Source organism: Osmerus eperlanus, chromosome 10 (assembly GCF_963692335.1).
Source record: "Osmerus eperlanus chromosome 10, fOsmEpe2.1, whole genome shotgun sequence".
In the NCBI taxonomy this organism is placed as follows: domain Eukaryota; kingdom Metazoa; phylum Chordata; class Actinopteri; order Osmeriformes; family Osmeridae; genus Osmerus; species Osmerus eperlanus.
The window spans coordinates 14,001,074-14,023,127 of NC_085027.1; the positions used below are offsets into that span (position 1 = coordinate 14,001,074).

The 22,054-nt window shown below is 48.9% G+C and overlaps 3 protein-coding genes across 4 annotated transcripts; 1 reads left to right on the top strand and 2 right to left on the bottom strand.

Moving 5' to 3' along the window:
• Nucleotides 1-35: 35 nt before the first annotated feature.
• ano9b (anoctamin 9b) lies at nt 36-7,020 on the top strand. Of its 2 annotated transcripts, none has more exons than XM_062472157.1 (25): nt 36-96; nt 205-274; nt 1,058-1,129; nt 1,516-1,638; nt 1,864-2,003; nt 2,098-2,147; nt 2,291-2,349; nt 2,479-2,558; nt 2,696-2,830; nt 2,926-3,019; nt 3,102-3,162; nt 3,284-3,366; nt 3,482-3,586; nt 3,689-3,853; nt 3,956-3,992; nt 4,073-4,184; nt 4,268-4,325; nt 4,416-4,513; nt 4,620-4,816; nt 4,926-5,078; nt 5,358-5,505; nt 5,667-5,789; nt 5,950-6,043; nt 6,132-6,244; nt 6,353-7,020. In XM_062472157.1, exons 2-25 carry the CDS (start codon nt 272-274, stop codon nt 6,384-6,386), a joined length of 2,337 nt encoding a protein of 778 aa, XP_062328141.1. In that variant the 5' UTR covers nt 36-96; nt 205-271; the 3' UTR covers nt 6,387-7,020. The 2 variants fall into 2 exon arrangements, with proteins under 2 accessions (XP_062328141.1, XP_062328140.1); XM_062472156.1 differs by having other exon boundaries at nt 78-96; nt 205-255.
• Nucleotides 6,539-17,191, bottom strand: pkp3b (plakophilin 3b). The gene is made up of 13 exons (XM_062472155.1): nt 16,671-17,191; nt 14,853-14,953; nt 13,445-14,028; nt 13,209-13,332; nt 12,846-13,050; nt 11,860-12,034; nt 11,415-11,532; nt 10,764-10,928; nt 10,146-10,328; nt 9,185-9,338; nt 8,775-8,970; nt 8,534-8,621; nt 6,539-8,124 (listed from the first exon to the last, which is right to left on the bottom strand). Exons 1-13 carry the CDS (start codon nt 16,891-16,893, stop codon nt 8,083-8,085), a joined length of 2,358 nt encoding a protein of 785 aa, XP_062328139.1. The 5' UTR covers nt 16,894-17,191; the 3' UTR covers nt 6,539-8,082.
• A 1,633-nt stretch (nt 17,192-18,824) lies between these two features.
• On the bottom strand, nt 18,825-22,054 carry LOC134028543 (CD81 antigen-like). Its single transcript, XM_062472165.1, has 6 exons — nt 21,957-22,054; nt 21,545-21,619; nt 21,261-21,380; nt 21,032-21,139; nt 20,836-20,919; nt 18,825-20,566 (listed from the first exon to the last, which is right to left on the bottom strand). Exons 1-6 carry the CDS (start codon nt 22,020-22,022, stop codon nt 20,504-20,506), a joined length of 516 nt encoding a protein of 171 aa, XP_062328149.1. The 5' UTR covers nt 22,023-22,054; the 3' UTR covers nt 18,825-20,503.

The following is a 22,054-nucleotide window of genomic DNA, read 5'->3' on the forward strand; positions in this document are numbered from 1 at the left end:
ATACCTGTACTAGCCACCTGAACGTGGGTCATGATACCCGTATAAACGCGGAAGTGGAATTACTGGATGTGAACAGGTTTCGTGATCCTGACAACAGTGGGTTCACTGTACTCTGAGCCATGAAAGAGAACGCGTTGGATGTTTGTAGACAAGTGAGAACTTAACCTCTCCGTTTGCTGGTGTCTTTTTTTAAACCCCCATTAGCTTCTGAAGTTAATTTACCTTCAACGCGGCATGTTCTTCAAGGACCCTGAGGTAGGACCCTGAGATCATGGTAAATTGTTGAACATTTTTCGTCGTTTTAGATACTGCTAGTTTGCCTGGCTGTAGCTTACTTCGCATTTCCACGTTCTTTTACTGTAACTGTTCAGATTTAGTGGATTATCTCAGTTGAGGGGGGGGGGGGGGGGGGGACGCACGCACGCACGCACGCATGATGAACTATACTTGCCACCTGAACACTAGAAGCCAAAATGCTGTTGGCGGTTTTCACACTTTGTTTATTGGCGCGGCAAGTATGCACCGCGACAGTAAGTTTATCCACTGTTGCGAAGCAGGTTCTCTTCCCAGTAGAGCAAGTGTTATTCAATTCTTGGAAGCATTTAATAGTATAGTTTGAAAGTCTGTTGTGACACACCCTAACTAAGATATTTGTACACAAGAACCGAAACGTAACTTTCAGAATATAAATGTGGACGTTGCTCACATTTTGCTCACGGCATATTAAGTATATCTAGATAGGCCTACTGGTACGTAGGCTACGAATTAAGATAAGGTGCTGAACTCCTAATTTCTTAAGGCTCCTAAATCTTTAGGATAGTTTTCCTCAACGGGGCAAGTCAAGACCTGCAGTCACTGTTGGAGGACAACATAAACTTGAAATGAGGACCTGTTTAGTGGCCCTCTATCAAATTTAGCTTCTCCATTGTGTGTGGGTTTGCCGTTGTCTGGTTGGGTGCTATAACACGGAGTACGTGTGTTTCAGGTTTGGGGCAGGAGACCACGAAAGTTATGGTCTGCAGTTGTGGATAAGCATGCCTGTGTTTGTGAATTGCAGGATGGCTTTGAGATGCAGGAGAAGCACCAGTATGACTCTGTCAACTGCACCGATCCACTGTTACCATGTTTGGTAAGAGATGACGCCAAGCAGTAAAAACTCTTATCTGTAAACCAAGCATTTACATCGTTTGAAAGTATACAGACGTGGCCATTTATGTGTCACCTTATCAGACTGTGATATTTATTGACCCAGTTTCCCCAGACATGGATTAAGTCTAGTCCAAAAGTTAAAGAAAAATTCCATTGAAAACGTTCAAAGTCTGGGACTATAGATTTAAACCATGTCTGGAAAACTGGGCCATAGTCTACCAAGTCAGGGTTGGGTAAAGTTCTGGTCAGGAAAGTGTGTTGGTAAAGTCTTCTTCAGTCAGTAATGTATGGGTGGGATCATGGATATAACTCGCTGGCTGTATTGTACCCCAGTACCTTATAGACAACCTCCCTCGTATCTCTAAGCCCACCCAGAAGTCCTTTGACTATGTCCTGGTTGCTGACCTGGTGGAGGACCCCCTGGACCAGCGGCTCCTGAAACAGACTGCTTTCTTAGAATGCCTGAAGAAGAAAAGCATAATGGTCACAGTGAGTCTGTTTGTCATCACAAACTCTAACAACCCGGATTCGAACCCTGCGTTTGTCCTCAACTTCACCACAAACCCAGAGTAACCATGATGCCTTACCCTAGCTGAACACCAGGGGGCGTTCTTTGATCTATACACAGTATTCATTGAAATACTGTTAATTAACCTAAATGCCAGACTTTCTTCTCCTCAAATCTCACATCTGTCTGGGTCTTATGTGTCCTAGAAAATTATTCACGCTGACAAAGTGTTCTACGGGCTGCGCGCCTCCAAGGAGGTGTTTGATAAGTACAAGTACCTCCTGAAGGTGTCCGACGCCTGTAACTGGAGTGGAGACCAGACAGGGACCACCCCTCAGGCCACAAGGTGCAGTACTAGTGAAACTAATCTCGCTCCTCTACTCTGTAACCCCAATTTCGGTGACAATTAACACTGTACTTCCTGTCTCTGAGTGCGTCAGGATCCGAGTGGTGCACTACACCCTGTATCATACCTACATCAACACAGGAGGTGAGTGATGTGGACCTGGCAGTCCTTTGTCTTGCAGGTGTATGTCCTCTGCTTTATCTTATGACATGGTGTTCTGTTTCTCTCTGACCTCAATTTGAACCCATCATAACCCTGCACTAATGAACACCGTGGACTGTGTCCAGAGGACCTGGAAGAACTGATGAAGAAGGATGTGTTTGCTACCATGTTCTGCCTCCACGAGGTTCGGATCCCCATTTGTCTTTTCGAATGTATTTGCCATTTGGTGAGGTGGTATTCCGAATCTCTCATAAGTGCGAGCGACAGGGAGAACGAGGCATCCACGCTGATCTCAAGCTCTTCCTGTGTCTAGAGGAAGAAGCAAAAAGAGCTGAAGAAAAGGTGGGCCAGGTTCTCAGGGGTGTTTGTCGGCCAGCCCGTCACTCTAATACGGTGAGTTACAGCCACCTTCATTACTTACTCCTGGCCTAAACCTAAACCTCCATCCCCACTCTTAACACAGTAGCCTTTGTCAACAACCTCTCTGACTGTGTGTGTGTGTGTGTGTGTGTGTGTATGTGTCTCTGCAGGGATTACTTTGGGGAGAAGGTAGGCCTGTACTACCTGTGGTTGGGGTGGTACACCTGGATGCTTGTGCCAGCGGCTGTGTTGGGCGTAGTGGTGTTCCTTTACGGCCTGGCCTTCTTCAACACCAGCCCTCTCATGTGAGCCCTGTTTCCAGTCGGCCTCCTGCTGGCAGACCTGTGTACCAACTGTTCCCGCCACTGTTATTTTACGACCGTTATCCTCTGCATTGCAGAAAGGAAGTCTGTGAGTCGAACACCCTCATGTGCCCAAGCTGTGACAATAGGTGTAAGGTTTGGCAGCTCAAAGACACGTGCACCTACGCCAAGGTGAGTTGTGCTGCTCCTGCTCTGCTGCGCTCTTCTCTCTTCTCCAGTGTCCCCGCCCCCAAAAAATGTATTCTATTTGCAGGTGAGCCACCTGTTCGATAACGAAGGCACCGTGGCGTTTGCCATGTTCATGGCGGTCTGGGGTAAGGTTTCTGTTAGTCTCGTCTGTCTGCCCGGGTACACGCGCATGTCCGTGGAGTTCTCTGTGTGTTTAGCAGTGTCGCCCATCCAGCTGTGTGTTGACTGTGTCGGCTGTTTTCTCAGCTACCCTCTTCCTGGAGCTTTGGAAGAGACACCGGGCCAAGTATGTGTCCAAATGGAAAGTCTTTGATTGGTGTGAGGAGGAGGTACTTTGTTCCAAATGGACCCACTACTCTTTTTGTGATGGAACTCTTCGGTTGAACGAAGGGCATTCTAAGGTCATGTCAATCAACCGTTAACCGTTCCAGCTCTTCTTTGTAGGAGGAGCTGATTCTGGAGATCGTGAACGATCCGAGAAACCGCCCTAGACAGTACGGGCACTCGTACCTGCGCAGTGCTGTGGTTATGCTGCTCGTGACAGCAACGGTGAGCCTGTGCCTGTTTGCATTGGTGTGTTATGTTTGTTAATGTGCGTTTGTGCTCATGCATGAGTGGCCTTGTGTGTGTGTGTGTGTGCCTTGTCTGCAGTTGGTGTTGATAATCGGCCTGACCCATGCCCTGGTGGTGTTCAGAGTGGTGGCAGCGGTAAACATGGCGGAGGCCAACTGGGGATTTCTGAGAGACCACTCCAGCACTGTGGCTGTGATGCTGGGAGCAGTGCTGCATTACATCACCATCCAAGTCATGACACGGGTAAAATGAGTCCCATCCGCCGACCCTGTGGGTCAGTCTCGAGCGTATCTGGTCAGCTGATCATTTGAGTTGCTCCTGAACTCCCTCTCTTTATCCATACAGGTCAACAAGTATGTGGCGTTCAAGCTATGTGAGATAGGTAAGTGGGAGGGGACATTGCCCCAGCATCCCTCGGCCTCGACACCATGTACTCAGACTGTGCGTTTTGGACCCCTGCAGAGAAGACTCGCTCCTTTGCTGCCTTGGAGAGAAGCTTCACCGTCAAGATGTTTACCTTCCAGTTCTTCACTCTCTTCTCCTCGCTCATCTATGTGGCGTTCTTCCTGGGAAGGTACTGTGCAATGTGTGTGTGGTTAACGGCCATTTTTTTTTTACATTCCAAGTAAGCCTCACCAGATAGTTGAATCCCAACAGGATGAATGGTTATCCCGGCCACTATGTACGCATCGCTGGGAAGTGGAGACTGGAGGAGGTGAGAGGGACTAGCGAGACTAGCATGTCCAGATCCTGTTTAGTCAGAACAAGAACCCTCTCAACTGCTTCTTCTCTGGTCTCCTCACAGTGTCACCCGAGTGGCTGTCTGACCGACCTCTTCATTCAGATGGCCATCATCATGGTTCTCAAACAGACACTCAACAACATCTTTGAGTTCACCGGGCCGTAAGTGCACGGGCCCTCTCAACGGACGCAGGCTTCCGAGTAGACTTCCAACCATCATGGCGGGGTGCTGTTAGCGACTTGCTAACCAGTCCCTCTTGTCGTCTAGCTGGCTGAAGAGGTTCTTCAGGAGGACCACCGGCAAGAAGCTGCAGAGGAAGTGCGGCCACTGCTACAGGAAGACATGTCGCGACGAGGAGGGCAGTGTCGAACCGTGCGACAACTGCAAGCTGCGGGATTGGCTGCGGAACTATCAACTGAACGACGTGAACGCTTTCAGCCTCTTCAACGAGTTCTTGGAGATGGGTATGTTCTGTCGGTCACACATGACGAGGAGGATGATGATGATGGAGCTGCTGAGTTGTGTGTACAGGGTGAGTTCTTGTGTCCATCCCGTGGTGCTCCTCTCCTGTAGTAATCCAGTTCAGCTTCACGACCCTCTTCGTGGCGGCGTTCCCCCTGGCACCTCTGTTGGCTCTCATAAACAACATCTTCGAGATCCGTCTGGATGCCATCAAGATGGTCAGCCTGGAACGGCGGCTCATTCCCAAGAAGACAAACGACATCGGTGAGTTGGCGTCGAGAAATCGACGTTCCCAGATTGTTGGAACATCCTCGCTGCCATTCTTACCTGCCTTCGTTGACTGAATCGCAGAGATGGATTCAGTTCATTTGCCTTTCGCCCTTGTGGGGAATTTTCTATCCTCTCACAAGATAATGTTTTTTTTCCGTTCTGGTGTGTTAAGCGAGGTTCTGGGAAGTATTGGGTGCCCGGCTGTCGTTGGAGTTGTGGTTAGACACTTTCTACCCTGGGCTAGTGTTGACCTCAGGTGTGCGGTCTCCCCAGGTGTTTGGACTTTGATTCTGCAGGCCATTGGAGTTCTGGCTGTCATCGCCAACGGTGTGGTGATTGGCATCTCCTCTGACTTCATCCCTCGCCTGGTCTACCGCTACCACTACGGCCCGTGTGCCAACGGCACAGACACGACCCAACAGTGAGTTCTCCTTCACCCGTCTACAAAGTTTCTACGAATGATTCTGTCTAGCGCGTGCCCGTCTCCCTGTTGTCGTGGAGGAAGGACGGGCCACCCCAAACCTCAGGGCGCCTCGATGTCCTCAAACGCTGACGCCTCCATGTTTTTGCACCTCCCCGTAGCTGCCTGGCGGGCTACATCAACGACACGCTGTCCACAGCGTACATGAGCGACCCCCTCGTGCGCCAGGCCTTCCGGCCCAGTCAGCTCATCACACACAGTGGCTTCAATGTCACACAGTGCAGGTGGGGTGTCTGGTAGACTAGGGGAAGCTGTACTGGTGTTAAGGACACACAATTAGTGTGTGTGTGTGTGGGGGGGGGGGGGGTGTATTATCATACTAAGGGTGGTGATGATGATGATGATGATGATGATGATGAAAGCGGATGTTCTGCATGTTCCCAGTTATAAAGACTACCGCAACGACGGAGACTACAGCCTGACCCCTCAGTTCTGGCTCATCATGGCCATCCGCTTCATGTTCATCGTCCTGTTCGAGGTATGTCACTGACTCGCTGTCTAACCGTCCAGCGGGCAAGTCTCTCCCCCCAGCCCCGACATGAGCAGTGTGTTCTGTCTGTGTCCAGCATGTGGTGGTGATGTGCAAGTTCATCGCAGCCTGGTTCGTGCCAGACGTGCCCATGGCCGTCAATAACAGCCGTCTGGAGGACAAACTGGACCGGCTCAAGGCGGAGTTACGGTAACCGCAACGATAACGCTGTGTCCTTGCTGGCATGGGAACAGCGTCTGTACGATTGGTGTCAACCTGTGACTCGTCTTAATGTTTGTACATGTGTTTGGTTTACAGAAATATGCATCGCCGGCAATCAACAGAAGTGTAACTACTGCTGTTAAGGCCTGCTTGGTCACCAATAAGAATGTGAACACCTGATACACAATACCTAAATTTGAATTGTAATGACAGATATCCAAATAGCACTGCGAGATATGGTACTCCTTCCACTGGGAGCATTTTTAAACTGGTGGATAAACATTTGGTATCCCTTGGTTGGTATGATTCAGTATATATGTACACATTAACACAACGGAATACGGGTTAAAAGGATCTTTATTAACTCACTGTCTTACAGTCTTCTTCTCAAGTTCCTGTTTACATGTTCTAAGACATCTCTTAGTAGATCCCTACTGCCAATGGAAAGTAAAGTGTGAAGTATATTAATATTTTATTAACTGTACAGTACATTCAATTCAGGACAGTCATTTAACTTAGCAAATGCTAAAATGTTGTGCCTTTTGCGGTTTGCGCATATTGTATTACTTTGTTATTTAATTTGGATGTTTGCTGTATGTTAAACATCAGGGACATTATTGTAATGCGTTGTGCTCCATTGCTATGTTCGTCTACAGAGCCAGTGTGTTGTGCTTCTGATCTTTGTTTTCCTCCCGAGGAGTATGAAATGTCATCTTCCATATCACTCCTCATTTGGCTAAATAAAGGTTCATTGAAAACCTCAATCCATGTGTGTCCCTGTGCTCTGTGGACTTTTGGTCAAGTGTCACGACAGAAAGCGAGGCGGAGAGATCAAACAAGATTGTTCAGGACTTTCAAATTAGCTCTCAAATAACTGTCCAACCTTTTGCACGAGATGGCCCTGTTATGTGTCACTGTTTTGCCACAAGAGGGCAGCATGCTCTATGTATAGCATTCAGTCAGTATTTTTGAGTTTGTTCAACTAATACTTTTTAAACATGCCTACTAAGATATGGTGGGTGTCCTTTGTAAAACCACAATTCCTACAATTTGTGTGTGTGTGTGTGTTTTTGTTCTGATACCTCTTGAGAGGTCTGGTGAACCTCTCACCCCCCAGCAGTGCTGATCCCTGGCTGACCTCTGGCTGATCCCAGAGGAGATAAAGCCAAGCCAACTCCCGTGTCTGCATTCCTTCACTCACTCCCTCCTTTGCGAGGTTGGCCGTTCCCATGGAGACGCCCCCTCTTCCTCTGCTGACCTCCATAATGGTTCAGTGCACTCTGGGATGTGCGGCAGATTCCTACATAAATGTTGTCTGATGAGAAACAGATGTTTTTCAAAAAAGTGTATTTTCCGGAAACTACAGACCACTTCCCCTCCTCAAAGAAATCCTTCTTTTGGAGTGTGTTAGACCAGCTTAGATTAATTAATTTTTTAATTAAAAGATTTGAGCAAGTTTGTCTACAGTTATAGTGCAGTTTATATGAGCCGTTTAAGCTAGTACATTTCCATTGATTGTAGTCACACACTGGCAACAGTTAGTTGATATTTTTTTTAACTGACTAATTTGTCTCCCTTACACACTCACACACATCTTGAAACAAGTTTCATCAAATAAAACTTCAACAAATAATCATGAGTCAGAAAAAGACAAATAAAGTCCAACACTGTTCTGAATTAAAAAGGCATCCCAGCTGTCCTCTGCAGCCCATCTGTCACCATGGCTGCATCAGAAATAGCTCCTCCTCCTCATGGCTGCAACACTGCAGTCCTTCCAGACTGACCACACCCCCGCGGACTGACCACACCCCTGCACCGTGGCTGCTCTAGAGCAATGTGTCCATGAAGTCACTCCTCGTAAAGCCCTTCTGTAAAACACAGGACGGAAAAACGAGAGATACAAAAAAAAAAACATTAGAAAGACTAACAGAAGCAGGGAGGATGTACTAGCTGAGTAACTGTACTTCCCCTCCCAGTAGAATGTAATCATGAACCGCTTAAGAGTGGGACCAGACCCAGAGAGGGATATCAAAGGCATGCAGGGAGTGGTGGAGGGAAGGGGAACAATGGGGGGTTGGCACACACATGCAGAGAGAGCAGGGGGGGTGGAGAGAGGAAGGCGAAAGAAAACTAACAGTCATGTGATAACAAAGAGAGCCTGCTGTCCTACTCTGCATCATCTGTGCTGATTTTGACGGGCAAGCAGACTATTAGCAATTGTAGAACGACTAATCTGCGTCCTGGTGTGTGGTGTTTGTTTCTCCTCCCCAGCCTCACCTGTTTGTAGTCTCTGTGCAGCTTGTTGTACTGAAACATGTTGCTGAGGACTGTGGAGGCAGCGCCTGCTGCTTTCAACCTCCCAGGGCTGTCATTGGATAGTTAAAAGTCACATGATATGGTCACTAACGAGGGAAAATAGGAGAGGACCAATCCAGAGCACATTATGTCATTACATCTCAGACGGCTACCCAATCATGTCATTACATCGGAGACAGCCATCCAGTGTGATCAGAGCTACCTGTTGTCGTGGGACTTCTTAATGGCCACCAGTTTGGGCAGACCGTCAAAGTAGCAGATGTCCCTGGCCGCCAGCGAGGTTCCAGCCACCAAGCTGTTGAGCGTGCCACAGATGTTGACAACCACATCGCTGGAGGGCTCTTTCTGGTGGCCATCGCTGGGCAAACAGCCCACCAGCACCCGCACTGCCTTGGTAGCTACAGGGAGAGGGCAAACACTTGGTATCGATAACAACAACAGGCAGGTTCGTACATGAGGTGGTTTTACTATGGTAAGTGCCGCACAGTCATATGGTTCTTACTGTGGCAGCGGCCACAGTGTGCCACTTATGGAGGCATCGGATAATACTTCAGTAGTGGTACTAGAGTGGTGGTATGGATTGGAGTGCGTTAGCGTAGCGTGCAGCCCCACCCATGTTGTCCTTGCTGCGACAGTGACGCGCCAGGTTCCTCAGCAGGCCGGTGAGTGGGCGGAGCTCCAGTTCACTCTTGGTCTGCAGGAGATCCAACAGCAGAGGCAGCATCCTCTCCTGGTCCAGCACCACGCCCGCTAACACACTCGCCCACTAGCACAGACGGAGGAGATGTTCTCATCACTGTGTCCACTGGTCCTCAACACTCTCTATATGTATTGGTGACTGTTCTCTTTGTCATCCATGTAAGGTCTGTGCACTTGTTTACTTCTATCCTGCCGGTGTGTGTTGAGGGGTGACACAGTACCAATAAATATTGAGGGACACGACCATTTAAATCCATGTATCTTCCTAGAGCTGTGTGGCTTGTCTTTCTCCTTTTAAGTCTAGCACAGTGTGTCTGGTCTGCTTGCAGTGAAAACAAAGGGAAAACAGATCATATCATCAGATCTTATTCATGAAGTCCCTCAGTAAGAATGGGTTGGACGAATGTGTCTAACGTCTACGAAATAGAGTAGTCGTTAGTCCTTTAATGCATTGGTAAATGATTCCTCGATAAAACCCTGTCAAACACAGAATGAATCCTGTTACATCTGCACCATCTCCAAACCACAGTATCGAATTACAGTCGTGGCCAGGCACAGTGGGAACATAAATAATCAACGATCATCATGAACTGAATAGATCTACCTACTCTGAACCCGTCCACTCTATCATATCACCCGAAGCCCCCCCCCCTCCCCCCGGTGACCTTTAACCCCTGCAGGACCAAGTCGAGGTGTTGGAGAGAGGGTGTGATGCACCCGGAACATCCACGAACTAATCGACGATCCTCTTGAGCTGAATTCTACCCCCTTCCAACCCCCTTCCACTCTATCACACCACCCCGAAGCCCTCCCCTGATAACCTTTAACCCCCGGCGGGCCCTAGCGGAGGTGTAGGAGAGGACGAGCGGTGTACCCTGGTGTCTCCTGTCGTGATGTTCTGCAGCGCTCCGGTTGCTGCCTCGCGCGTGTTGGAGTTGCTCTCGCACCTCTGCAGCACGCTGTGGTACAGCCTCACCACCTGGGGGTGCCACAGCCACTCCGACCCCCGCGGAGCTTTCACCACCTCGGCCAGGGCAGACAGCTCCTGGTTGCGACGCTACGGGACGGAGGGGAGCGAGAGAGAGAGAGAGAGAGAGAGAGAGAGAGAGAGAGAGAGAGAGAGAGAGAGAGAGAGAGAGAGAGAGAGAGAGAGAGAGGGAGGGAGGGAGGGAGGGAGGGAGGGAGGGAGGGAGGGAGGGAGGGAGGGAGGGATAGAAGGATGGGGAAGAGAGAAGAATGGAGGGAGGAAGGAGAAAGAAGAGGGATAAGCAGGCAGGAGGTGGAAAGAACATGAGAGGGAAGTGAGAGAGCGTTGCGTTTAGATCAAGGTATGGTTCCATACAAGGACAGGATATACCATTAGAGCCTTCCCTCCATTTTCCATTGTCTGCCTGTGGTTTCAGTGTGGCCCTATTGTAATGTGACTCTCCCTCGGGTTTATCAGGGTAACATGATAGCCCCTTGTGGTTAGCTCTGTGGAAACCATACCCACCTCTTTGGCCTTCTTGCTCTGGGGGGTGAAACAGCCAATGGGGAGGCTGTCCTTGGTGTTCCCGCCCCTGGTCGGCCCCTCCAGTCGCAGCAGAGTGGATGGAGACATCTCTCTGTAGAGCTGATAGGACAGGTTCCTGAGAACACACACCACGTTCTCCACCCCCTGTTGACATCATGGGAGAGGTGGGAGAGAGAGAGAGAGAGAGATAGGGAGGGAAAGGGAAGAGAGAAGATTCTGTACGTTTATTCTCTGTTTATTCCACAACCGATTCCCATGCAAAGCAGTAATAACACTTGAACACGGACATGCAAAACATGCAAATGACCAGACTTAGAAAACGTTTATGGTCCTCCGTGACACAACTTGTGTACAGCGCTGAACATATATACACACATTAAAAGCACATCAGGAAGCAAAACAGCAGTAACAGCAACAGGCTTCCGCATTTTATTTATTGTAGTTTTTGCCATGGGAACACATGAGTTGATTTGAGTGTTTTCTATCAGTGGAATCATCCTTCAACCACAAGAACTCGTGTCAATGTTTCAAAGAGTCCCAGTTTTAGAGCCGGAACATGGACGGTGCTGGGCCAGACTGGGGTGAGAGGAACTAGGAGCTGGGTTAGGGACAGTGAGAAGGTGTTGGTACCTTGTCATCCACCTTTTCCTCTTGGACGGCATACTGGACATGAGCCACCAGAGAGTCCAGCAGGCCTCTGGTCTCCCTCATCTGCTGCCGGCTACGTTGGCTCACCGAGCTCAGGTTCCTGCTCACATGTTATAGACACACACACACAAACACGTAAACACACGCTGTGTTGGTAATAGCTAAGATTACATTGTACTGGACCTGCTGACATTCTTAAGTTATTCCTGCAATGCCTTCAGTTGTATTTTTTTATTCTTGCATTTATTGTCTCGCTGTGCTTTTTAATAATTGTGTTATGTCCACTGTGCTGTCCTGTCTGCAGTGTTGAATGTATCCTCTGTTTTTAAGCTCTTGGTGCAGAACAAATTCCTGGGGGCAATAAGGTTTTTTTTATTTTATTTTTGATATGTGTAAATATGTCTTGTGTGGTGTCCTAGTGCCTGACCTGAGGCAGCCAGTGGTGTTGTAGAAGATGTCTGCCTCGGAGGGACTGTGACTGAGGTGTCCAGAGTCTCCAGGGTGACACAGAGGCACTAAGACACTCTCTGTCAACTCAGACAGCGTCTCTCTGGTCAGCTTCTCCTTCAGGCTGTCTTTAGAAGACAGGTTCCACAGAATACCTTGGGTCAATTTGGGGAAAGTACAGAGGGAGATTTGGAAGGGAGACCGTGGGACAGAGGGGGGGACGAAGAGGGAGGGAGAGAGGGGGAGACAAAGAAGGAGAGAGAGAGAGAGAGAGAGAGAGAGAGAGAGAGACAAAGAAGGAGAGGGGAAGAGAGAGAGAGAGAGAGAGAGAGAGAGAGAGAGACAGACAAAGAGAGAGAGAGAGAGAGAGAGAGAGAGAGAGAGAGAAATAAAGAAGGAGAGGGAGAGAGAGAGAGAGAGAGACAGACAAAGAAGGAGAGAGAGAGAGAGAGAGAGAGAGAGAGACAGACAGACAAAGAAGGAGAGAGAGAGAGAGAGAGAGAGAGAGACAGACAAAGAAGGAGAGAGAGAGAGAGAGAGAGAGAGAGAGAGAGAGAGAGAGAGAGAGAGAGAGAGAGAGAGAGAGAGAGAGAGTGGGAAGAAATAGAGAGGGGCGAAAGAGAGAGAGAGAGATAGATAGAGAGAGAGAAACAAAGAGAGAGAGTGAGAGTGAGTGACAAAACCAGAGAACAGGAGTGCGGTGCGGGGGGGTGGAGCAGTGTGAGTGTCAGAGCAGCGGGGCTGGGAGAGGGGCTGTGTGCTCTGTGGTCAGGAATTCCAAGGCTAGTTTGCTCAGTGAAGCAGACAGTCGAAAACAGTCCCAAGTGCTTCAGGCCAAAATGCCAGCTCTGCCAGCTCTATTGGCAGAGATTTCTATAGCTCTAACTCTGTCCTCATGTTGCTCCCTGTCTGTAGTTAAACACTTTAGCACCTGTCCTTTACCACAACCACTAATGGTCCTTTTACCAGTGATGTTCTTGCGAAGTTCCTCGTCCGGTTCTCTCAAAGCACTGACCAGGGCGGAGATTCCGCCAGCTTCCATCAGAGCTGTCTTGTTGTCCATGTTCTCATAAATGAGGTTCCTTGTGGCACCGGTGGCAAAACGTTGGACTTCCTGGCTTTCGCTGGTGAAGAGCTGCACTAAAGCTGGCACTGCTCCCAGGACACGCACCTGGAGACAGAGCAGTCAAGGACAGCAATGGGGAGACACTTATTTCAGCCATGGTGAGAAAATGGCTATTTGCCATATACTGCTGTAATACATTCAATTATACTGAATTTGCCGAAGGATGTTTTATGATTTGTCATTTGATATGAGTTGGTACCAACCTGGTTCTTGGCATCGTTGCTATGGTAACACTGGTGCTGTATGTAGGCAGCTCCCAGGGCCTGGAGCGCCGTGTCTGACGAAGAGATGTAGCTGACCGCAGTGGCCATGTCCAGACCTTGGACCCTACACACACACACACACACATATTTAGACACACAAACCAAATTCCAGTCCGTAACGCCACCAGCGTCTGCTGTGTGAGTGGTCGATGTGTGTACAGATCTGCGTCTTTCACCCTCCCATCTTGTCGTTGCTGTGGCAGGAGCCGGCGTCCTGCAGGTCGACGCCCTTCCCCACACTCCTCATGCTGTGGAGGGAAGGCGCCCGCCTCATCGACGACCCCGACACGCTCCCCACGCCCAGCGACACCTGCTGCGCCGCCGCGCCCAACACACCGCCCCCCGCCTGCCTGTTGGTGATGCGGCTGATGGTGCGATGGGAGGGGCCTTTGAAGGAGTGCTGGTAGGACAGCTCCTCCTCCCTCCACCCAGCGGCAGCCGCGCCCCCACGCGCCAGAGTTCCGTTGAGAGAGCGTTGCATGGTGGGAGGGGCCGCAGCCACTTCCTGGTGTACCAGCCAATCAGGGGGTGCCATTTCCTGGTGGGCCTGGCACAGAGATCTGGATCTGGCTCTGGTCTGGTTGGTATGGTAACCGTCATGGTAACCGCCCGGGTACCCACCGTGGTAACCCCCCCTGGTGACATCAGAGAGGTGGGGGTAGGTGGTGCTGGCTGCTGACTGGCTGGTTCTGTACCTGGTGCTGCTCTCCACTGCTGAGCGCGATGAGAAGCCACCAGAATAGTGAGACATCACCGGAACCTGCAGAACATGACAGGGTCAGGTTCAGAACAACAGACAGACAGACAGGCAGGCAGGTATACAGGCAGACAAACAGACAGACACAGACAGATAGGAAGGCTGGCGGGCAAATAGACAGGCAGGCATGCAGGCAGGCTGGCAAGCAGGATGGCAGGCAGGATGGCAGGCAGGCAAGCAGGATGGCAGGCAGGCAGGCAGGCAGGCAGGCAGGCAGGCAGGAGGGCAGGCAGGCAGGAGGGCAGGCAGGCAGGCAGGAGGGCAGGCAGGAGGGCAGGCTGGCAGGAGGGCAGGCAGGCAGGCAGGCAGGAGGGCAGGCAGGCAGGCAGGCAGGCAGGCAGGCAGGAGGAGCAGGCAGGCAGGGCAGGCAGGCAGGCAGGCAGGCAGGCAGGGCAGGCAGGCAGGCAGGCAGGCAGGCAGGCAGGCAGGAGGGCAGGCAGGCAGGCAGGCAGGAGGGCAGGCAGGCAGGCAGGTTTGGCTGGCAGACAATATAGCCTTGTGGTCTGAAGATTTATGGACACAATACAGAAGGCCAGATTCCTCTGGTGGGGCCTCGCAGCAGAGTGTCTCACTGTGAAATACTGCATGGATGTGCTTCCTAGGGAGGGGGCTGTGAAGTGTGTCACTTTGGAACAACTAGCTTCTCACCCTCGCTCAATGTTCAGACAACATAAATCTGGTTTCAGGTTTCATTTGGGGGATGTTTAAATGTTCAACAAACATGAATGTATCGAGTTGGTGGCTAACAAAAACATATTTCTATTTCGGGAGGGCATAGAACGAGGGATGAGATAAGGTATCTGGACAGGATATGAGGTCATACTCACCGCCATGGTGCGGCTCCCTGAGTATCCCAGAGAGGCGGAGCTGAAGCCGGCGCTGCGAGCAGGAGGGCTGGGCTTCCAGCTGGCAGACGAGATGCTGGGGCCTACGTGAGGAAACAAGGACAAAACAACACTCACAACCAACAGGACAAAGTGAGTCAGGCCACACCAGACCAGAGTAGACCACCCCAGACCTGACCTGACCTGACCTGACCAGACCTGACCAGACCTGACCAGACACAGGTTGAGTTGGAGATGAGACCAATGGGGACATTCAGGCCGTTGCAGACATGGATTCAGCCTATTCTTGAACTAAAATCTTCATTTCATCTTCAGAATTTTTCTCTTACTTAAGATTCAGCTTAATCCATGTGAAACTGGGCCTCAAAGGGTTGCTCAAAATAGGGAGGATTCCTAGAAATGTGATGTAACATTTAATGTGTTTCAGGATGATGGAGTGTGAGAGTATACCGCAGAAAGAAAGATACGGGGGAGTGTGTATTACGTAGTGTGTGAAAGGATAGAGTGTTTGAGTGAGTTAAGGGAGGATGTGCAAGTGTGTGTGACTCTTGGGGGAGGGGGGGGGGGCGGGGGTAAGGAGTGTAGGTGTGTGTGGTCTGTGTGTGTGCACGCAAGTGGAAGTTGCATGCCTGAGCACTGACACTAAACAGAGCGAATGTGCCAGGTCATAGGTTCAGAGGGGAGGCCAGTCCCTATAACAGACACACAGGGAACATGAGGCTACCAATACTGCTCAGCTGGCTGGATCTTGCATACTCTGCTCATACTGTGTCAGCGGTCTAATGTGACAGTCGTCGGTCAATGAATGCCAGCTGTCTATCTTCTGTCGATCAGTCTGACAAGCCTATGACTGGTCAGCCTGTTCATGGTAACAGTTTAATCCTTCTCATTTCCTGTTGGCCAACGGCACTCTGGCCCAATTTCAGGAACAGCACTTTTGTAGTCCTCTCAAAGTGTGTTGGCCCTTTCACCATGACAACAGTCTGCTGGTATCGCAAGGTGATGTCAGTTATTTGAGACGATGTTTTCATTATCCAGACTCGGTTTCTAACTTTTCAGGTACACTCATAGATAAACCTTTCCAAAATAAAGGATACAAAGTCCAGAAAATGTTGACTAGGTCTAAATACTGTGTATTTAGGCTCCTCAGAAGCAAAGAGATACATGTGTTTTCAATCATGAGCTCTCCTTAATTAAAGTTTATGACCATAATCAACAGTTTCACTTTCCAAACCAACATTTTTGCTGGCTTCTTGTTGTAAAACAAGAGGGAGTCAAGTGATTTATGTGTTGGAGAACATTGTATTCATCCAGAGACATCATCTGGCTACAATATCTCACGCTAGTGACACACAGCCAAACTAATCCTATAGCTCCAGCTCTTGCTCTAGTCCCAGTCTAACCTAGGCCATAATGTTCACCTAACCCCGTCGAGTTTAGTTCAGACTGTCACACAGCCTAGCTGCTTGCCAGTTCCAGCCCCAGCACAGAACCCAGTTCAGAATAAACCATGGCCTACTGATAAACACTTCCAAAGACCTGAACAACTGGAATGTTACAATGTTCAGGTTCGATTGTCTTAAATTCAAGTTCGATTGTCTATTAATACTTTTGTGACAGTTTTGTGTACCCTATTGTTCGCTTACAAATTAACCGAGGAAAGTTTTAGGTTTCCTTGATAACAAATAAGTAAGAGTAGACATCGAACAATCATAGTAGCCTATTTTATTTATTTATTTTTACTTTGTGGGAGAGGTGTTTAACTTTGCAAAAGTTAGTGAACAGACATAAACCACTCACCTGCAGAGGCGCAGTGCAATCCATTCAGCCGCGACAGTGAGGAGGACCTCTGGGCAAGACGCATCTGGACTTGCTGTTGGACTCTCTTGGCCTTCGCGACTCCGTCAATTAATTTCCCATCGGATCTGAGCTGTGCGTCGCTGGGGACTGCATAAGCGGTTACCTGGGTGTTGGGCAGTAAAGCGGACATAAAGCAGCCCTCGGAGGCCATGACTGCACTCATTGTGAAATAAACAACTAAAGAATAACAAACAAAAGCGGAGGCGAAAATATTCACAAGAATTCCTTCTCTGTTATGTTTTGTAATTCCTTCTCAATTACGCCCAGGGCCTGGATGACGCCAGGGGCATTATAGCTGAGGTCTGATCAGTGGCCGTCTCTATCTCATCTCGTTCCGCTAGGTCTGAGAAACCCTTTCCATCGAATGGGAGTGTCTGGCCAGCGTTTGTAGGCGGAGTTCCCCTCCCGTTGTAGTGTTGTTTAATTCGGTGAATGCAAGACTCATACCCGGGTCGCCAACGCTTACTTGGAAACACCAACTACTACTCCTCAGTTTGTCTGAATTAGTGTCCGCCTTCATTTCCTAAACACCCAATCAAAAGTTTCTATTCATTGAGTTGCACAAGTCTGTGCTGAAGTGTAGCTAGTGGACGGTAAATGTATCTCATATGAGCTCACAGGGCGTTTACACATCATCCCGCCTTGACTGAGATATGTCAACCAGAACTCATGTGTGAAGCAGACCAGTCCCTACCAATCCGAATTCTGGAAACACGGAGCAGTGTTTAGTCCAGAATCCAAAGCATTTGACACGTGGTTGCTGGCACCATTGTATGAAAGTTTGCACCCTGTTCATCCAAGAGAATGTGCATTTTGGCTTGGGGGCATCTTGTTTGGTAGACCCATCTTACGGTGCTTTAACCCTCGTGCTGCCTTCGGGTCACATGACCCAAAGGTTCATAACGAACCATCGTTGTGTTTACCCAATTTTACCCAATACAAAAACAAATTATTTTCTTTTAACCATTCCAATGTGGGGGGTCTGAGACAGCCCGACAGTTAAAAGAAAATGCTTCACTTTGTTTTTGTATGAGGTAAATTTGTCACAATACGACGGTGGGTCACAATGACTGATGGGTCAGAATGACCCGAAGATAACACAAGGGTTAATGCTGACGACTGTCAACAACATCCCTGGATGCTGACTGTTGAGATCCACTCGAAGAAAACGTCTGACAGTGCTCTAGTTGATTTCACTGTTTGCTGTTCAGATGGCGACGATACCAACCCACACCTGCGTTCACACACATGTGCACACACACATACACCCACGCACCCAAGTCAGTTGTCACAGAGACTGTAAATCAGTCATTGTCAATTGCCTGCCACACCCCAGAAGGCAAATAACATCCAGAAGTATCTCCAAAATGAAAACATGTGGCACAGATATAACCACAAACATGTAACACATGTCCACCTTCTCTATACACACACACACATGCAACAGAGACACACAAACACACACGAGATACAGAGCTTCAAAAGCATTCCCAACAACATTTTAAAGGCTCATCTGGATTATATTGTCTATGGTCAATGAAGTGAGAGTGGGAGCTCTGGAGTCCGGAGCTCTGGGGCTGGAGAGGGTCCGGGGCTGGAAAGGGTTAGGGGTTGGAGAGGGTCTGGGGATGGAAAGGATCCGGGGCAGGGGAGGGTCCGGAGCTGTAGAGGGTCCGGGGCAGGGGAGGGTCCGGGGCTGGAGAGGGTCATGAGAGGCGTGAGGAGACAGCCTCATGCCAAGTGGTTATATGAAGCTGTGAGCAGTCCGGCCAGATTCCTGATGGAAGGGATCGTAGAGACGACCACAGTGTAGGGGCTTAGTGAGCACCCAGCAGGACAACACACGTCTATACTGTGAGCGCAGGCAGTAGTACCGTGTTGAGAGAGATGAGTATGACCCCATCTGTGAGGACCGACATCATTTAAACTGCCTACTCCCTCCACCGATTTAAACTGTAGATAGAGGGAGATCAGCAAGTGTTGCTGTGTAGTGCTGGGATTTCTTTACAAGCCAACATCAAAGATTTTGTCAAATAAGATAAGATCCCACCCCTGATTGGAAGAATACAAAGGTCTGAGACATTCTGTTATTTGTAAAATACATTTAATCCCTTAATATTTGGGCAACAAACCAAACCGAAGTCTAAAACAGGAGAGAAAAGGCCCAGATTTGAGTGGCGGTGAGCTAGTGAGTCTCGGTAAGGCAGTGACATAGACTACAGCACCAGACCAGAGCTCTGCTGGTTTAGCTGGCCCTCGTCTTTCTTATCAATCCACCCTCAGCCCCGCTCAGCACACACTCTGCCGCTGGTATGCTCTCCAGCACACATGGTTCTCGTTTTCAAACTCAACTGACTTCAGAACACTGCCACTGAAATCCCCAGCTGTTTCCCTTGACAACGTACCAAACAACAGATAAAGGCTTACACTGTCTTTACATAAGTCATTAGTAGAAGAGTATAGCTGTACATGTTACAAGACACTTGACCGCTTAACAGCATAGAAATAACAGGATACCAAGGCGTGGTAATCTGTTGGTGAAGAAAGACTGACAGTATTTAGGATTACACTTCATGATACAGTAAATATGTATGTGCATAAGTGGGAATCTCTCTCTCTGTGTGTGTTTGTGTGTGTATGTGTGTGTATGTATGTGTGTGAGTGCGTGCGTATCACGCGTGACCCACTGAGCATGGCCTCTTTCTGAAGGCCAGTGAACAGATAGGAAAAGAGGTCTGGAATGAAGTTGCCCCTGGCCACAGACTAAAGGTCGGTTTGTCAAAGCATCAGTTGAGAAACATAAGACTGATCCAGGATCAGCTTGTTGATTGGCTCTACCCACTGTCCCCCTACGAGGAGCCATGGCCGTAGCCAAGAGCGCCCTCTGGTGGTGGAGACAGAAAACGTCGGGTTCAGCAGAAGGCATCGCGCCCAGGTCTCATTACATCATGCTAGCAGCCAAAGCCAACAGAGCATCTCATCAGAGGTTAAATAGACCTGGAGGAAATCAAAGAAACTGCTATGCAAAGTGGCCGGTATGAGACATGGGGTCCGTATAAAGGAGGGAGAATTATAAAATAGCCTATTAGTAAACTGTATAGTGGAATCAAACCCCATACTGATAGTTAGTGTACAGTCACGAAGAGTTAAGACAGGATAACACACAACGAACGATGGACACACTATAAGGCAGGGAGTCTAGGAGAGACCTCTCTATGGCTTCGGTTAGTTCAGATCCTCTGGCATGGTGCTACATCACCATCATCCTTTCACTGGTCCTTAGTGGTTGTTGGCAGACAAGCAGAGAGTACAGGATTCAGCACAACACTCATGCTAGACAGTCCTACTGCACAGCTAATAATATATACAGTTTATACAGATACATTTGAATAAGCCAGCAGAATACAATTGTATGGAAAGAAGCAATTTCTCATATTTTGATCATCTATTCATTCGAGATGGACCGTACTGGTCAGGATGTGTGTGTAGATGTGCGCATGCATGTAAGTGCAAGGTTTGTGTGTGTGTGTGTGTGTTTATGTGTGCGTGTGTGTTGGTGTGTAGACTAGCGTTAGTCAAATATAAACAGCATCTGTGACTGATGACAGTAACAATAAAAAATCAGATTTCGCTTTTATCTTCGTAGGACTGACTGATTTGGCAAGCAAGTACATGTGAATGTGACAGGCTGTAAAAAAGAAAGGACAGAAGAGGTTCTCCTTCAGTCGTGGGCTTGTGGTGTCCCCCCGTCCCGTCCCCCCTCCCTCCTGCTCTTAGTAGACCGGGCTGTTGCGGATGCCACAGCAGAGGACCATGCTGAAGATCATCTCAAAGATCTGAGAGAGAGAGAGAGAGAGAGAGAGAGAGAGAGAGACGGTGGAGGAGAGGGAGAGGGAAACAACACGAAAGCCATGATTCAGGGGTGGGTATTCTCTAGTCTCTGTGTGCACGAAACACATAATCGGGCTGATCTGAAATCCTAAGTTTCTCCCGCATCTCCTTATCCCATCTCTTGATCTATCTATCCCTCCAACTGTCAATGCATACGTCTGTCTATCTGTTGATACTGACATCCATCCATCTGTCTATCTATCCCAATACGCACCATGATAACAGCCACCACCAGGGCTGCGATGCCGATGAGATAGATCTTGTCAGAGAACAGGTCGTTGATCTTGGTGTGACAGTTCTGCAAGATTGAGACCCAAGGTTAAGTTTCCACTATAGTGTTCACTATCAACAGTTACGGACTTAGACTCTAAAGGCTTGTTTCTCCAGTGGGTTAGGGCGTCAGTTGTTACCTCCATTCTTGCAGCTGACTTAGGGCAGAGATCAGTGAGTCCCAACGTAGACAATCCCTTGGTCAGGATACTTGACAGGGAAGTACCTCCCTTTCCACAGCAATCCAGCTACAACAAAAAGACCCATATTATTCAATTCCAGACATGTCTGTGTATGTGTGTGTGTGTCCTTCTGTGAGTGTGTGTGTGTGTGTGTGTGTGTGTGCGTGCGCGCGTGTGGGACCCATACCGTCTCGTGAAAGACTTTCAGCACGGACGCAGCAGCCTGCTTCCTGTCGGGCTCAAAATTGGACTCCGACACCGCTTTCTCAAACACCGAGTCGTAGAAGTTGACCATCTCTTTGGAAATCTGACACAGAAGTGCTAGGGTTAGGTGAGAGCTTAACTGATCCGGTTAGGCCGATACAACTCACACTTGGACGTTTATGTGGGTATGCCCGTTTGAGAGGTTGATGTGAGGGGCTGGGAACTTATGTGCATGTTGTTTTCCAAGAAGAAGTATCTTCTTCTTACCGTATCTCTATGCATGAAGCCCCAGATTCCAGCAGCTACCTCACAGGCGAAAAGGATGACCAGGCAAGCAAAGAACTAAGAGTAATAAAAATCTATTAGAAGTGGAGTTGACCACACAACCATTCGAAGTGAAGAAGACCACACAACCATTAGAAGTGAAGAAGACCACACAACCAATAGAAGTATAGTTGACCACACGATCATTAGAAGTGGAGTTGACCACACGATCATTAGAAGTGGAGTTGACCACACAACATTAAAAGTGGAGTTGACCACACGATCATTAAAAGTGGAGTTGACCACACGATCATTAGAAGTGGAGTTGACCACACGAACATTAAAAGTGGAGTTGACCACACGATCATTAGAAGTGCAACTCTCAGTACACCCCAGTGACACAACAGAGACTCACCGTTCCTAGAAGACACTGGGACTCCTGGATGGCACCATAGCAACCAAGGAACCCAACAACCATCATCACTGAGCCAACAGCAATCAGAATGTGAACGC

What these genes read in the sequence shown, in the direction of transcription:
- pkp3b (XM_062472155.1), bottom strand. Translation starts at nt 16,893, where the DNA reads ATGAGTGCAGTCATGGCCTCCGAGGGCTGCTTTATGTCCGCTTTACTG. An exon ending in AGCAACGACAAGATGGGAGG is followed by an intron (nt 13,333 to 13,444) that starts GTGAAAGACGCA and finishes GTGTGTGTGTAG; the next exon opens with GGTCCAAGGTCTGGACATGG. An exon ending in AACACCACTGGCTGCCTCAG is followed by an intron (nt 11,533 to 11,859) that starts GTCAGGCACTAG and finishes ACATGTGAGCAG; the next exon opens with GAACCTGAGCTCGGTGAGCC.
- ano9b (XM_062472156.1), top strand. Translation starts at nt 235, where the DNA reads ATGTTCTTCAAGGACCCTGAG. An exon ending in CCATGTTCTGCCTCCACGAG is followed by an intron (nt 2,350 to 2,478) that starts GTTCGGATCCCC and finishes TCCTGTGTCTAG; the next exon opens with AGGAAGAAGCAAAAAGAGCT. An exon ending in CCATCCAAGTCATGACACGG is followed by an intron (nt 3,854 to 3,955) that starts GTAAAATGAGTC and finishes TTATCCATACAG; the next exon opens with GTCAACAAGTATGTGGCGTT.
- LOC134028543 (XM_062472165.1), bottom strand. Translation starts at nt 22,022, where the DNA reads ATGATGGTTGTTGGGTTCCTTGGTTGCTATGGTGCCATCCAGGAGTCC. An exon ending in CCCAGTGTCTTCTAGGAACG is followed by an intron (nt 21,620 to 21,956) that starts GTGAGTCTCTGT and finishes TATTACTCTTAG; the next exon opens with TTCTTTGCTTGCCTGGTCAT. An exon ending in TGGTGGTGGCTGTTATCATG is followed by an intron (nt 20,567 to 20,835) that starts GTGCGTATTGGG and finishes TCTCTCTCTCAG; the next exon opens with ATCTTTGAGATGATCTTCAG.